This window comes from Buteo buteo, chromosome 26 (assembly GCF_964188355.1).
Source record: "Buteo buteo chromosome 26, bButBut1.hap1.1, whole genome shotgun sequence".
Classification (NCBI taxonomy): Eukaryota; Metazoa; Chordata; class Aves; order Accipitriformes; family Accipitridae; genus Buteo; species Buteo buteo.
The window spans coordinates 4,677,111-4,692,652 of record NC_134196.1 but is presented as its reverse complement, the minus strand read 5'-3'; the positions used below and the strand labels follow the sequence as shown (position 1 = coordinate 4,692,652).

Sequence of the window (15,542 nt, the reverse complement as noted above, 5' to 3'; positions counted from 1 at the left end):
TACTGCCTATTTAATTTTTATGCTACCTTTTTCATAACAATATCTGAAGTTTTAAGTAACAAATATTTATTACATTCTTCTGTTCTTGTTTCTCATTCACCACATAAATCATGGTCTTCCTCTCTCTGCCTTTATAGCAACCAGCTGTGGTTTTAGAAACAATTATGACTTCAAGTGACAAATAAACAGCAGAAGCAAAGGAAGTCTTGAGATACTATCCACATAAAAATGCCATTAATAAATAAAACAGGGAAAGAGAACTACAGCAAAGCTGTAAAAAAGCAGCTTTGCATCTAGACAAGATGCATTCCATTTCTCTAAGATGAATTAGTGAACTTTAAAGGAATAGCCCTGATTTGAACACTATTATGTCAGAATAACATATTTTTGAGCAAAAGCTCTGTGCCAGCATATACATACACGGAATTATTTTAGTAATAAAAATAGATCTGTATTCCTTTGTTGTTGTTGTTCTTCTGAACATAGTGAAGCCAGTGCAATTCTGGAAAAGTAAATTAGATTTTATGCAAGATCTCACAACATCGGTAGCAGAACTGTCAACTAGATTTCAGAGGACACATATTCTCTCCCCTCTTCACATCTATCCAACAAACAGTTAGTGGGGATTCCACAAGTCACTGGAAGCGGCTGGATCTGAGGCTATCTGAACTGCATGGACAAAACCAGGAACAAGAATGACTTTCAAGACCTAAATTGTTTTAAACCATTTCTGAGAATGCTTAAGCAAGAAAGCCCATGTTTATTCCTCAGACCTCATTTTAAATCTGTGGTGCTGTCAGCGATTAAAACCACCATTTTCATAAACTGAATAAATTAAATTTAAAAGCACCCAGGCTTTACAAACAGATGAAACCGTACTGACCAATTCACTTGAGAAAGATTTTTTTTTCTCCTCAGATGAATCTGATTAATTACTAAATACAGCACTTATTTTTTAAGAGAACTATTAACTCTAATACTTTTCACTCATCCCCTGATGTTTAAAGATTATAAGTAATACCTATTACAAAAGCCTTTAGGAACTGTCCTCCACGGTGACTTTTTTTTTTTTTTTTTAAAAGAAACCTTCAATTTCAGGAATTGCTGGCAAGTACGACCCAAGGCAGGAGTGTCCCTGTGGGAGCTCTCTCTGTGCAGGGGAGCCGGCATGCCGGTGCAGCCCCGCTCCCTCAGCCGTCCAGCCTAATACTTATTTATTTATCTCTTTGATAACAAAAGCTGGCCCCCTCAGCCCGATTTTTAAAGACATTACTTTGTGTTATTTGATATTATTTTTTCCTGAGGACTTTAAAAAGACACCCCTTAATCAAACCCGAAAAATACTCCCTCCCGAAGACCCCCGTACAATTTACAGAGAGCCCTGACCTCCAGCCAGGGGCAGGGGTGAGACTAATCCGACTACTTTTGCTTTGTTTCCCCTCTTTTCTCTCCTATTTTTTTTTTTTTTAAATCTTTCTAAAGTCGGCTCGAGGCCGCCGGGGCAGCGGCGGAAGGTGGCTGGTTATACCGAGCAGCACCCGCGGCACCATCAATCATCTTTAGGCTGAGGAAAAAAAAAAAAAAACAACAAAAAAACCAACAAAACAACAGCTTCGGGTTTATTCAAAAAAAAAAAGAAAAATCGCGGAGGGGGGGGGGGGAGGAGCGGCGCGCGCATCGGCGGGTAATGGCTGTTTGTAGCAACGAGGTATTTAGCGCCGGAGGGTGAAGGGGGGTGGAGACCAGGGTGGGGTGTCCCAGGAGCTTCGACCGCCTCAAGTTCCCTGGCACGGAGCTCCTGGCACCGGCTTCCCCCCCCTCCCGGCCGCCGCCGCCGCCCTCAGGTGCCCACGGCGACGGGTTAGACCGGGCACCCCTCAGCCCTCCGCCTCTGAGGGAAGGGAAAAGGGAGGGAGCCGCGCTCCCGCGCTCGCCCGGTTACCTCAGGAAGTGCCGCGCGGGCCCGGCGGGCTCGCGGGGCGGCCGTTGGAGCCCGCCGCGCGCGCGGGGCCGTGCCTCAGGCACGGCTCCAACGGCCGCCCGCACCTCAGCGGCGGCCCCGAGCCACTGACCTGCTCGCCGCGCGTCTCCCGCGGGCTGAGGAAGAGGAGGAGGAGGAAGGGGAGGAGGAGGGGGGGGGAAGCGGGCGGTGCGGGGCAGGGTTAGGCGACCGCTGCCCCGGCGTGACAGGGGCGGCGGCTCGGTGCGTCGGCCCCGGCTGGCCGCGATCGCGGTGGAGGCGCCGGAGCGGGTCCTGTCACATGATGCGGTTCCTGGAAAGTTCCTGGAAAGCAGCCTTTGTATGTAGCCATCCCGGGAGGAGGGAGGGAAAGGGGGGGGGGAGGAGGAGGAGTGGCGGGGGCAGGATGCCCTCGCCTCGCAATCAAAGGCGAACAGACCGCCCGCGCCGGGGAGACGGAGGGAGGGAGGGAGCGGGGGGAGCGGAGGGTGTTCTTTCCCCAGGAGCACCATCCTCCTCCGGCAGCGGCAGCCTGTCCGTCTGCCCGAGCGCAGCCCCGACGCTTCTTCCCCGGCGGAGGGTGCCGTGTCCCCCCCACACCGGCCCTTCAACGCTGCCCGGGGGGAGGGGGGCAGCGAGAACAACCTGACCGCCTCACCTCCAGGCGGCGGCAGCGGCGGCCCCAACCCCGTCCCGCCGAGGCCGGGTGAGTCCCGTCGTCGTCGGTGTCGTGTCCGTGTGTCCCTCTCCCTCTCTCCCTCCCTGCTGCTCCCGGGACGGAGCTGCCGAACCCGGAGGCAGGCTGCTCCGGCTCTCCTCGTCCCTGACCGGGGGAGGACAAGCTAGCGGCCACCGCCTCGCAAAAACCCTCCGTCCCCGCCAAGCTCCCACATCGCGACCAGGCGCTCCCTTCCCCCCCCGGCTTCTCCCCTTTCACAAAGGGGTCGCGGCTGAGCCACCCCTCGGCAAAGCTGCTCCCACCTGCGCTCGGTTCTTTGCCGCAGCCGCTCCGGTGACAGGGCGCACCTGCGCCCGGTCCCTGAGCCGGCGGCGGGAGGTCCTGCGCTGGGGACCGGGGGGGGGGGGAAGAAGGGGACGGGGATGGGCTTTGCCCAGAGGGCTGCCGCGTGTGTGCCTGCGAATTTTGCGATAGAATACCCGGCAGAGCAACCTATCAGCTGCCGCTAAAGTTTAATTGGGAAAAGTTTTCCGAGCTCCGCCGCGGAACTTGGGACGGGAGGAGTCACCTCGGCGAAACCCCTCAGCCGGCGGCGGCGGCTGCTGCGCACCTGGAGGCAGAGACTCTGCCCGGTTCGCAAGCACCGGCGGGGGTCCCGGGCTTCCCCGTGAGACCCGTCCCCGGCCAAACCGGCTAGGCTCTCCCCTCGCTGGCGCTGCCCGGCTCCCTGTCGCTCCGGGCGTGACGGTGGGAGAGCGAGAGACTCTTTTTTTGTTGTTGTTGTCCCTCCCGTTCGCGTCTAGCCGAGCGGAAAGATAATTTTTTTTTTTTTACAGTATCGGGATTTAATGGAACGGGAAAAGCACATTTCCTGCCCCGCTCTAAATATATCGCGCCCTCCACCGCTCTGCCCCTTCCCGTACCCAAGCGGCCAGCGAGCCCCGGGAGCCGGCGCTGCCCGCCGCACCCGCCCCGCAGCCCCTCGGGCTCGCTCCCACCCCGGGAGCACGGCCCGCGCCGCGTTCCCGTTCCTAGAGGTACGACTTCGCCTGTGACCTTCCTGAAAGGCGTACCGTGCCGGTGCCGTTGCAACCCGGGCGGCGCCGGGTCTGCGACCTGGCCCCGCTCCTCCGGTACCCCTCCCCGCTCCTACCTGTACGTCCTCGGCTCTCCCCCACCGCCTCCCCAGCGGTACCGGCCGGGTTCCCCTTACCCCGGCCGCGGACAGCGGCCCATCAGCGGGTTTGCCCTCGCCATAAAGCGAGACCACCTCCGCCTCGGCCCCGGCGGAGGGGATCCGGGGACAAGGCTGGGCGGCGGCGGGTGGGAGGGAGGAGATGTCCCTCCCCCGCTCCGCCGGGAGGTGATCTCTCGGCCCGGGTCCCTCTGGATGCTGGGAAGTTCCGAAGCGGGAGCGCCAGAAAGGCACGGGCTGCGTCGGGAGCGCCTCTCGCGGGGCTCGCCGCCGCTAACCACGCTCTCTGTCTCTCTCTCCGCTCGCAGGCGGCGCCCGGGCCGGGGACCGGGGCCATGCACCCGGCGCGGCGTTGAGCACCGCGGCGGCGGCGAAGCGGAGCCCTCCTCCCGCGGGCAGCCCCCGACCTGCGTGCGAGCGGGGCCGCGCCCGCCACCGCCGCCGCCCCCCCTCCCATGACCCTGCGCTCCGCCGGGTCCCTGGAGAGCGCGGAGGGCTCCGGGGGGCGCTGGGGGCACCCCGGGGCGGCGGCGCCGATTGCCGAGGAGTCCCGTGAGGCGGCGCAGCTGGCCGCGGCTATGGAGGAGCTGCGGCGGGCAGGTAAGCCCGGGCGGCCGGCCGGGAAAGGAGGCGGCGGGGGGGGAGGGAAGCGCCCGGGGCGGCGGCGCTCGCCGAGGTGCCCGGTTCGCCGCCGCCCGCCGCGGTCCCGGGGGAAGGAAGGCGGAGCGACGCGCAGGGCAGAGCCGCCGGGCGGAGGAGAGGGGCAGCGGGCGGCGGGGGCGACGCTTTGCCATCGCCGGCGCTGCGGGATCGCAGCCCCGCGGCGGCGAGGAGGGGCGGCGGCGGCGGCCGAAGCGAAAGCACCGCCCGCCCCGGCAGCGCCGCGCCCCGGCGGTAGCCCGGGATCGCCGGCCGGGCGAGGGCCGGGGCGGCCGCGGCGTGGGGAGCGGGGCGGCGGAGGCGCCGCATCCCCCCCGGCCCCGCGTACCTGCGCTCGGCGCGGCGGCGGCGGCGGCTCGCCCGGCCCCGCAGGACGCGGGGCTCGGCCGCGTTCGGAGGGGAAGGAAGGGCTTTTGTCTTCACCGCCTCCCCGGCTAGGACCGCAGCCCCGCCGCCGAAGTTGTTTTCGTACCCCCTCCGCTTCTGATCGCTAAGACGAAGCTCGCTTCGGCAGCAGCCTGCCGACAGCTACCCAAAGCGGGCTTTCTGCGGGCTGCCGGCGTGTGCCGTGCGGCCGCAGCGCTCGCCCCGGCGTGGGCGCAGCGGGGAGCCGCGGGGCGCGTCCCGGCTACCTTACGGGCGGTCCGCGGGGTCGGCGGCTTCGGCGTTAAGCCTCGCAGGACGCTGCAGGAAAGTTTGTGCGTGTGTGTGCGTAGATAGGAAAATAAACGGTGACCTGGAAGGCTCTGTCAGAACGAGACGCGTTGTAAAGCAGATGAATTTCAATAGCAACTAAAAATTTACAGTGCCTGCAGGACTTCAGCTTTCAAACAACAAAGGAAATGGGTTATTGCAAGTGTATGGGCCAAAGAGAAGCTTTTTAAACAAACGGGAATAAACAAAACCCTTGTTCCTCTCCTTTTTTAACAGGATGGTACTGGGGCAACATGACTGTTGCTGAAGCCAAAGAGAGATTACAGGATGCCCCCGAAGGGACCTTCTTGGTTAGGGATAGTTCCCATTCAGAGTATCTACTGACGATTTCTGTAAAAACCTCAGCTGGACCGACCAATCTACGTATAGAATATCAAGATGGCAAGTTTAGACTGGACTCTATCACTTGTGTCAGATCTAGACTTAAACAGTTCAACAGCGTTGTGCATTTGATTGAGTACTATGTTCTTATGTGCAAGGACAGAACCGAAACACCTTCAAATGGAACAGTTCATCTTTACTTGAACAAACCTCTCTATACATCTGCTCCATCTCTGCAACACCGCTGCAGAGTAACTATAAACAAATGTACAAATCGGATTTGGGAGCTGCCATTACCAACAAGACTAAAAGAGTACTTGAAAGAGTACCAATACCAGGTATAAATGTCTTTTCTAAATGCCTCTAATGTAGAGTAACTTTTAAATGCAATTCTTAAAATCAGCCAGAGAACTGAGTAACCAGTTGTACAACTCAGCATGGAATTCACTATCAAAACAGTGGCAGTTCTGGGGGAAAGGTTTTTATTTCAGATGCCACAAAGGGAGACTTTATGTAGAATAATCCCATTTTGCATCCTCGGGGGTTTGACAAGGTGGCATGCTATTCTTGCGAGGAGAGAGAAGCCAGGAATCTGTCCAGATTGTGTTGCTTTGTCAATAGCATAAAATACTGCACTAACTGTCAAATGCTAACTGAAGCAGTGGGACCGGGAGAGACTGCAGAAGTGGTCAGAGACGTATGAGAGTGCATAAGTATCTCAGTTGTTTGATTCCAAGATTAATTTGGTGCTGGTGTTCGTATAATCCTGAAAGCTTAACTGGATCACACTGTGATAATCTTGCCAAAGTTATGCAACTAATCAAATCCAGTCAAAAAAAGTGATCATGTATTCAGTTTTTTTTTTTTAACTGTAATTCTTGTGCTTTTCTGCAAGCAAAGGAGTACTGTATGTAATCAGTTTAAAACATTATTTTTCAAAGTTTGCTAAAAGCTGACCTTAAAGAGAAATGCCACATCTTTCATAGGAACCCAGTATGTTGCTGATTATACCAGATTGGTATCCCAGAATCTTTAACATGTTAACATCTTCCCAGTGGTGATATATCCATGTTATTACTATTAAGCCTCTTTTGGTTGAGGCTTTAGGACTGTAACGCTGCAGACTTGCAGTTGCTCAGTTCCAATGTCAAAACATGGATATCAGCAGTTAGAGCTGTCTTCTACAGTGTAGAATGTTTTCTTCAGCTTGTTTCCCAAAATGTGGGGAAATGTTTTGGGGTTTTTTTTGGAGGGGGTTGGTTTTTTGGTTTTTTGGGGTTTTTTTTCCTTAGTTTTTTTTTTTCTTTTCTTCTAATTCACCATTGTAGCTATCAGACTATTACTCAATAAAGTAAATCAAATTGCACAACAATCTCCCAATCTTTGTATGTATGGATTTGCTACTATTCAGGAAACAGTGATCTTACCGACCTATATAATTTCTCAGCTAATACTCAAATAAATGCACATGTATCAGTGAGGATGAATACCCCTGCTTTGCCTTTGTGGTGCTGCTCAAAGGTAGAGCTGGATTATGTTCAGATTAGTGGCTTAGAGGCTGCCTGCTGAGTTCCCATAGTTAGGTATTAGCATAGGACATTGCTTTTTCTGTTACAGCAGTCCTCCAAATGGCAAGAAGGGACTAAGGCCCTCAGTACCCATTCCTCAGTCTACATGTGAAGTATTTAATAGAAGAAATATCCAGGATGAGAGTAACAAGGACATAGATTCATCCTCAGTCAAGCATTTCATAGTTTTAACTCTTTCCCTAGCTTTTTAATTAAAGCAAATAGACTTGTGTTTGAACAAGGAGGGTTGTCAAGACTTGCTGTGATCTAGCCCTGCCCAGACTGAAATAGAAACAATATAAAAGAATCTTCTTGTTTTCCTTGTGACTTAACTGTTCTGTAGTACTGTCAAGATGCTCTGTCCCTTCTCATAAACTCTGGGGCACTGACCAGCTTATTTTGTTGCATCTAAACTCCCAGTGTTAGGTACTGAGTTTTGTCATTAATGTGCTGGCAGAAATGAGTAGCACGGCTGCTGAGATGAGGAAGACACCAAGAACCTGAGACAGAGGGGATGGTCCCTTGGTATGGCAAATGCTTGATATGTTGTTCTCTCTGTAGAAAAGGTGGCTTTTCTCCCTCTTCCTCCATGGCTTCAATTCTCTCTCCCTGTTTTTAATGCAATCTTTAGTATAGAAATGGGTGGAGTTTTCTCCTGAAAAACAAAACAAAAGCTTTTGTTACGTAAAATTTTTCCCCACGCCCTGCCAAAATGTAGCAGATAGTTGGAAGTTTTTCACCTATCATGGCAACCACCCTCCGGTTCCTTCCCAGAAGAGCTCTTGTACTCCAGGTACGGGTCGTAATCACACAGTTCTTCTGTGCTTGTCATCTGTCTTGCTAGGATCTGCCACCCTGAAGCTGAGGAGGTTTTCCTGTGAGCAGTGCCCATGAAAAGTGTTCCCAGGAATACGGTTCTTTCATCCTGATGAATCTGTGTTCTTACAGTTCTTGTCTAGCTCTACCTTGAGATGAGATAGCTGCTATACGGAATAACTTCTGTTACAGTAAGAAACACTCTAATCTGCTGCTACGTTAACCTTCTACTTCTGGGCATTTTTAGCCAAGGTGATAAACTTGGGGTCTCAGTGGTGAACACATTATACTAAGGTTCCTTAAGTTCCCTCCAGGCTAGCCCCTGGCCTGGGGATTTAAAACCACAAATACCAGTGCTGGAACAAGCAGACTGGGAAGATAAGAGCTTTGGGGTGCAATGAGACAGTCACGTCGTACACGTAAGAAGTGATTTATGTCTCATTGCTGGCAGCCTGCTGTGAGCAGTCACAGGCCAGGTACACCCCACGGCAGAGCCAAGCTCTGAGGAACGACATGGGGCAGATGCAGGGCAGCTCGCTGGGCTTTTTGTTAGCAGTTCTCCAAAGCACAGGGGCAAACGGCAGGCTGAAGACAAGGAGTGCTAGTAAAGTGAAAGGTGGTGATTCTTGTAAATAATCAAGAGTAGTTACTGTGATGTGGAATCAAGTCACCAAACATTGAGCATACTGACTTACGCTTCGTATCATTCGTATTAGTTACTGTGAGGAAAAGTAGGGTCTGTAGCTATGGTGTGCTCGAAGCAGTGAACAATATTTTGAACAGACTGGAGGGGGAACTAGTCCTCTTTGTATGAAAGCATAGTTCTTGTCCTCATTAGGATGCCAGCCCTAGGGTTGATGCATTGCACTAGTAAAACTAAACCACACTATAGCTTGCTGAAAGCTCGGCTTCGTTCTAATGCAGCACAGGAGAATGACTTGTTCGGGTACAAAAAAATCCAAGGATAGCACATGATTAGATTACAGTGGTGCAAAAATGTTGCATGTAGACCTTGTGAATTTTCAGGCACGATCATGTTGTCCAAACATTTTAAAAAAAGTTCCAGGGCTTTTTTTTTTTTTTTTTACTTTACAGATGTTGTTGTGGCTTGTTTGCAGCACTAACTTTTAAATTGCTGGCCCTTCAGATTCCAAAAATTACTTCTAACTGATACATGTCATCTTGAATTGCTAGTACAGAGTGTTCAGTGAAGCCAGTTTCACAGGTTCAATGCCCGTGAGTCAACCAAAAATCATGATAAGGACTTTAATCCTAAGTCTTTTTTTACACCCCATGTGTTGGTTTGGTTTTTCATTTTTGAGTCTGGAGGTTTCAGATTTTCCAGCTTATACCTGGAATGTTAGTTGCTGACAACTTCTTCATTTTAATTAAGGGAAAGCTGAGAATCCCACAATCCTAAAAGGTGATGCTTGGGGGGAAAAAAAATAAAAAATTGCAAGATGAATGATGAAAATGGAACTGCTGACTGTATTTAGTTGAGCACTAAACCTAGCAGAAGTGTCAACTATGGCTCCATTTTAGTTGTATGGGTATTTACCTGCTGCTAGTATTATCACCAGAGACAGAAAATGGTTCAAATACAAGATGGGTGGGTAGAGTGGGAATGTAACCAAGCAGCTGCGCCCATTGCATTAGAAGTAATTTTATTTTAATCTGATCTCATCGGTATTGTCCTAATTATATTTTATATAACCACATCCTAGATAAACAATATGTAATTATTAGCAAGAAGGAAAAATTGCTCACTAGAATATGGGGGCAGAAGGGGTTATTTTTATATCTTAAACCAATCCGCAACTTACAGGGTTCTGTAGCTGCATGAATTGCGCATCTTAGCAAAGTGTTCCTGTAGGTAAACTACCTTGTTACAGATCATAGAAAAAACTTTATTTACTTACATGCTGTATTCAATAACTTTTTCTTGTATTCCTGATAAAATTCCTATGCATTTTTCCTTTGGCTAAAAGCCTAGGATCTAGCGGAAAGGAAGTCAAGTGATGTCAGGGCTTTGTTCTTCTTAAGCCAAAACACATGATGGAAATGGGAAGAGATACCTTTAGACAGGGGTGTCGTGTCTAACACTCATTTAAAATAAAGTAAAAAAACCCTTTTGCTGATGTTGCTGTCATTAAAATAAATCTAAGTATCATATTGACTGCTAGAGGAAATAATGGCTTGAGGGATTCTAAAAGTTGTATTACTGATTCTCAATAGTTACAAGAAACTTTTCTGTTGAAAGGAGAAATTTTGTTTTTAAAAAACTATAGCAATAAAGGAAACTTCTAGTACATAAACCATAAAATTTCCAAATAGAATAACTAGAAATTACTTGAAAGGTCTGAGCTGGTTAGTGCCCTATACACAAAGGAAATGGGGATGACAAGCTACTTTGGTATCTCAGCCTAGCTCCTGAAAACCACTGCTTTATGAGTGTTAACTTCAGCAGGTGTCAGTATTTTGCTAAGCCCTTAGCATGACTGAAAATGCCTGGAAACAACATTCCACCCACATACAACTTTGGATCACCAAGGTCTGAGCTCGCTTTACAACATGGCGGTTTGCCACAGTATTGCTGAAATTCAGTGATTTCTACAACGGGCTGCAGATCAGTCAAAGAAACTGGGAGGCAGAGCTGGTGCTGCCAGGGGCTGTGAAGGGCATCGGTGCCAACCATCGCTGGTCCTCATCGGCTGTCTTAGACAGAGAGCACGCTACAAGCTAGGTAAAATACAGCTGCCAGAAAACCAGCTGAGAAGCTACGCTGCTTGCTGAGGAGGGAATTACCTGTCTGGCTTTTGGTGTCTGAGAAGGGACTGAAGGGAAAGAACATGAAAAATCTAGCAGCTCCTATGAGAGGTGGCACTTCTCGCAAGGTGTATCACATAACTAACCACCAGGACTAGTACGATGCTGAAAGGTGTATTAGTAGAGCTTAAAGGTCCAGGGGAGTAACTAGTATCAGCATAGTTTGAAACCACATATAAGCAAAGTCTGCCTAGATAACTGAATTTTGGGGGAAAATAAAATAAGCTTATAGCAAAATCAGTCTGTCCTGGTCCCAGGGTTGCCAAGGCGGGGGAGGGATTAACTGTTTATTAATCACGTTATCTACAGGGCTTTGAAATAGCCAGTGCCTCTGAGAAAGTCTGGGGAAATGTAAAAACATATCACCATAATTATGGTGTTTAATCTGCCTGATAAATTGTGGATTTTTTTCTACTTAAATGCTATTTAAAAAAAGGATTGCAGCTGTGTTTTGTTTTGTTTTCTTCCAAAGTTGGAGCCATTTACTCTCCAGGAACTGAAATACCAAAATAATACCACTACTTTCTGTGGCATTAAGGAGGACTAAAATGCATTTTTTGCAATATTTATATTAGCATAAGGAACAAGCTGGCATTTAGTAGGAAAAAGTTTAAACAGGTAGTACCCCAGAAAAAATTTAGTGCTGAGTGCTGCAAAGAACAAAATACGTTTAAACCCCCCCCCCATTCAGTGTTCCTGCCTTAATTCTTCTTTCACTGGCAGGCAGGGTTTTTGTAAGTGAATCCTTTTGTTTTCAGTCAAATTGTTCCGAAATAGATGTTTCACAACTGAGAATTGCAATTTGGTGTGCTGTCAGTTAACAAATAGTGAATGCAGAGGTATGTTCAACGTGGGAAAAGATTCAAAGCCCAGTGCAAATTCTTTTGACTTTATTGAGGTTATTTGGATCAGGCTTGATAACAAGAATTATGTAAGAAACAGTTGTAAGACTGACAGTTGAAAGCTGTACAATCCCTTTTCAAAATGCTTTGTTACAATTTAATTGTATCTCTTTAGGTTGCAGCCCTGAAATAGAATCTGTTCAGCTGAATCTCTGTACCCACAGTCAGTTTGTCTCAGGGGGAATCTCCAAATTTGAGGGGATTGTTCTGGACACATATTACACACATCATACATTTGCTTTTTTCTTACCTCGTGTGCTGCCTGACACAGTCTGGAGGGCAGAAGAAGTTGTGGATCAACTGTTACTGTTTATGGGATTTTTAGCTGGTTCATTTTCTTTTAGGAAGAGCAATATTAAACAAGACTGAGCCTATATTAGCTGCAATTTACCCATCTGTAAAGTGGGCAGTAGACTTAACATTTTGTAATTTATCAGCGTGGGGTGAAAAGTTGCTTATATTTCAATTAACACTGATAGGAACTTAAGCTACAATGATGGTAATATCCTTGACTGGTTGCATTGCTAGGAAGAGAGAAGTAAGTTAGGGAAGTGAGATTCTTGTCTAACTAGATTGCAGTAGAAGTGGCATCACTGCTCCTTTGTGAGCTGAAAAGCACTTCAGATGCATGTTGGCTGCAAGGGAAGCTGCCTGCAAAAAGATAACTTTTCTGGAAATTCATCTGTTTAACTCCCCTGATGGAGGATGCAGTGCCTGCTGCAGGCTGCTTAACTTGCCCACTGTACCCATGCATGCAGGCAGGTTTCATTTTGAAAGGGAACAAAATAAGAGTAAGTGAATTTTTAATCGAAGGCTATTTTTTGAGAACAGGACGTATGGAAAAAGTATAAGCAGTGGTAAAAACTTTCCATGAATCATTACTAGCTCCTGAAAAGCTTAACCTGAAAGTAAGAACCTTTAAAAAAATAGGTACTGTATATGAGTTTCTCCAGGTCAAAGCCTGGGAAAGAAACAGAAGATGACAAAAAGCAGTAGTTATCCTCCTCCTAAATAAGACCAATCTTCCAGTCTTTTATCTAAAATGCTAGACAACCATTTCATATACTGTAATTTGCAAACAAAACAAGTTGGTTTTGTGAAAAGGTTTCAGACTTCAATCTTAAATCCCTTTTACTTATTTTTCAGTGTTTGATTTTCAGGCTAATTTGTGAATTTTCTTTGTTTGTTCTCACATTATTAAAATGGTTGCTTTACATTTAAAAAATAGTTTCATAAGTCTGGAATAAATATTTAGAGGCTTGCAGTATTTCATCTGTCTTCTCAAAACATCTTTAAATTAAACTTCAAAAACAAACACAGAATTACATTAATTCATATAAAGAAAATGGACTAAAAATTCTGAGAAATACTGAGTCACATTTTGCAAATATTAATTGCAGGGTTTTTATTACAATTAATTCATTGCAGAGATTCTTTTTTTTTTTTCTGGAATGAATCCAAAAGTTTTGCATTTGATGCCTGCTTCTTTTCTTACAACTATTCTGCATTCAACTTTTGGCTAGGGATTATTGTATCAAAGTAAACAGCATTAAGAATTAATTCATTGCAGTACAGCTAATAAACACTTATTTTTATTACTGAAACAAAGGTGAATGTATAGACACTACGCAGTCACTTCAAACCCCATGTTTTAAGAAGTTTTGAAACGTTCCATGCTATATTTTAGCTACATGCCGGACATGCCTTTTAATAAAACAATACTTTTAAGGAAGTTCATGACATGTCACCTACATTTTGTATTCATTGCTCTCTTCGAACTGCATTTAATTTACAGCCTTTACTATTTCAATGAATGGGAAGTTATGAAGTATCAGAATAATCTGAGCAGCAGCCGGGGGGCTGTTCCCCTTCAGCGAGGCACTTCAGTCCTGCCCGTCACCTTTTCTCAGGAGTGATACGGAATCACTTTTGGAGTAGCAAATGCCACCTGAAGAGTGACACCCCCTCCCAAGCCACAGTCCAGTGCCCTCAAACCCTGCTGGCACCCAGCGCAGCACACCTAAGCTCCGGCTACAAGTTGGGCAACCTTTCCATACCAAAATCGTCCCGTCCTTGGCATCAGCCTGGTTTTTGGCGGCTGGCGCAGGAGCCCTGGATGTTGGCATTAGGGAGGGCCACGCTTGCAAAGGGGAGTGCAAGGGGGACCAGGGTGAGGAGGAAGAGGAGAGGGAGGAAGGGAAGGGATTATTGCCTGGGATGGCAGTGGACGGCAATGGCTTGCAAGACCCTCATCTGGTCTTCAGGCCACCGAGTTTGGGCCACCCTGACTTATATTTTCAGTGGTTTTGAGATACATCACATTCAGAAGTGTTTTCTGTGCTCTTCTTTCTGAAAATGACAGGCAAACATATAATACGTGTTTCTTTTTTTCCATCTTCATTTCAGAAGTTTTGTGAGAGATTTAACCAAATAGATGTGTTTTTAATAAACAAATCTAGAGGCTCATATTTCTTTTCTTTTGTCCTTAAAGTTGGAATGCTGTCCTACAGACAATTGAAAACAGCATAGTCCTAATAGATTAAATCTGCTTGCACTAGTTTTAAAAACACATTTTGGCTCTTGTTATCAGCAGAAACAAATTAGTCTGTAGAAAACAAAGAAAATATGTACATGCTTGACTCTTAATTAGCACAAAGGATCCTCTCAAACGCCTTTTTTTTTTTTTTTCCCCTTCATCTCATTATTGTACAGCGTTTCTAAAAAGATTTGGGACTTTTAAGTAAGCTTTAAAAAAAAGTGTAAGGTAATTTTAAAAATCTGGTATTCTGACCTGGAATAACCCACATGTAGAGAACAGCATAGTCAGAAGAGATGCCGCTTAGCTTAGTTCCCACAGATTTGGACTTGCTACCCCAAATTCAGCAGTCCTCAAAAGTGTGGCACGATGACCACCGGCAATTCCCCAATCCACAGAACCAGTGAGAACGAGGTCTGAAGTCTAAAAGTCTGATGATACTGATGTGCGGGATTGGCTGTAGTCCACCAATCTACAAAGTCTAGTAAATACTTTTGTAATCTACATGGTTAGTTTTGAGATTTGAGCAGAGTTAGTGGGGAGTTGAGCTGAACCCAAACTGGCTCAAATATGTGTGTGTGTACCTGTATCTATATCTATTTGTCCCTAAAACTGGAATAGGACCAAACCATCCTTCTGAAGTTTCACTGAACTCGGACCAGAACTGAACTGGAAGAACTTTAGTCAGGGCTGAACCCAAACAGAACCGAAACGAAAAGTTTAAGGGCTTCTCTCCTTTGACTTAAAAGTATTACCTGTGCGCATCCTTGTTCTGTAACTGTGGAGTATAATCAACACCTGGAGTGCATTGCTGAAGACGAACCCGAAACACCAGTAGTGCATTTACAGTTTCTGCTAGTGAATGTGCAGCACTAGTTGTAAGCTAGTGGAAGGAAAAGGAAACACCAGACTTCCCCTTTAATCAGACTTGGATCTCTGCTGTTATCCTCCTTCCTAGGCTTATCTGTTTCCTTTCACTGCTTTCCTTCTTTGCATCTCTGTTTAGACTGTAAGCAAAGACAGGACTAAATGCTGGCTCTATGACGGCTACCATTTACTTGAGTGGGAACCGGAGTTGCTCTGTGCGTATCCATATGTTTTGCTAACTTTCTAAGACATTCTTGGACAGCATAAAATAAATAATCCTAATTGCCTCATCTGGCAAAAAGATATAGTAAATGCAAGTGATGTAACTGCTTGTCTTCATTTTCTATTTTAAAATGTAGGCACATTATCTGCAATTAAATGCAGCTGTCAGGATTACAATGATGTGATATTTTAAGTCTCCAAGTTCGATCACTCCAATTCCAGATATAATACAGTTCCTTACATCGTGACTGGAAAATAAAAGCTGCAATCAGAAAT

At 47.2% G+C, this 15,542-nt stretch overlaps 1 protein-coding gene and 1 long non-coding RNA gene across 5 annotated transcripts in view; one reads left to right on the top strand and one right to left on the bottom strand.

The window, feature by feature from the left end:
- LOC142044933 (uncharacterized) overlaps positions 1-2,907 on the bottom strand; it is a 23,269-nt gene extending 20,362 nt beyond the window's left edge. The window contains exons 1-2 of the long non-coding RNA XR_012654457.1: positions 2,619-2,907; positions 2,073-2,284 (exon numbers count right to left, since the gene is read on the bottom strand). This is a non-coding gene — a long non-coding RNA (uncharacterized LOC142044933). The remainder of the gene's footprint in view (positions 1-2,072; positions 2,285-2,618) is intronic.
- Positions 2,414-15,542, top strand: SOCS2 (suppressor of cytokine signaling 2). 4 transcript variants are annotated; one of them, XM_075057933.1, is made up of 5 exons: positions 2,414-2,666; positions 3,476-3,676; positions 4,143-4,434; positions 5,425-5,867; positions 15,404-15,542. In XM_075057933.1, the coding sequence occupies exons 3-5, from the start codon at positions 4,290-4,292 to the stop codon at positions 15,449-15,451; spliced, it is 636 nt and encodes a 211-aa protein (XP_074914034.1). In that variant the 5' UTR covers positions 2,414-2,666; positions 3,476-3,676; positions 4,143-4,289; the 3' UTR covers positions 15,452-15,542. The 4 variants fall into 4 exon arrangements, with proteins under 4 accessions (XP_074914034.1, XP_074914037.1, XP_074914036.1 ...); XM_075057936.1 differs by lacking the exon at positions 15,404-15,542 and adding an exon at positions 7,942-9,202; XM_075057935.1 differs by lacking the exon at positions 3,476-3,676.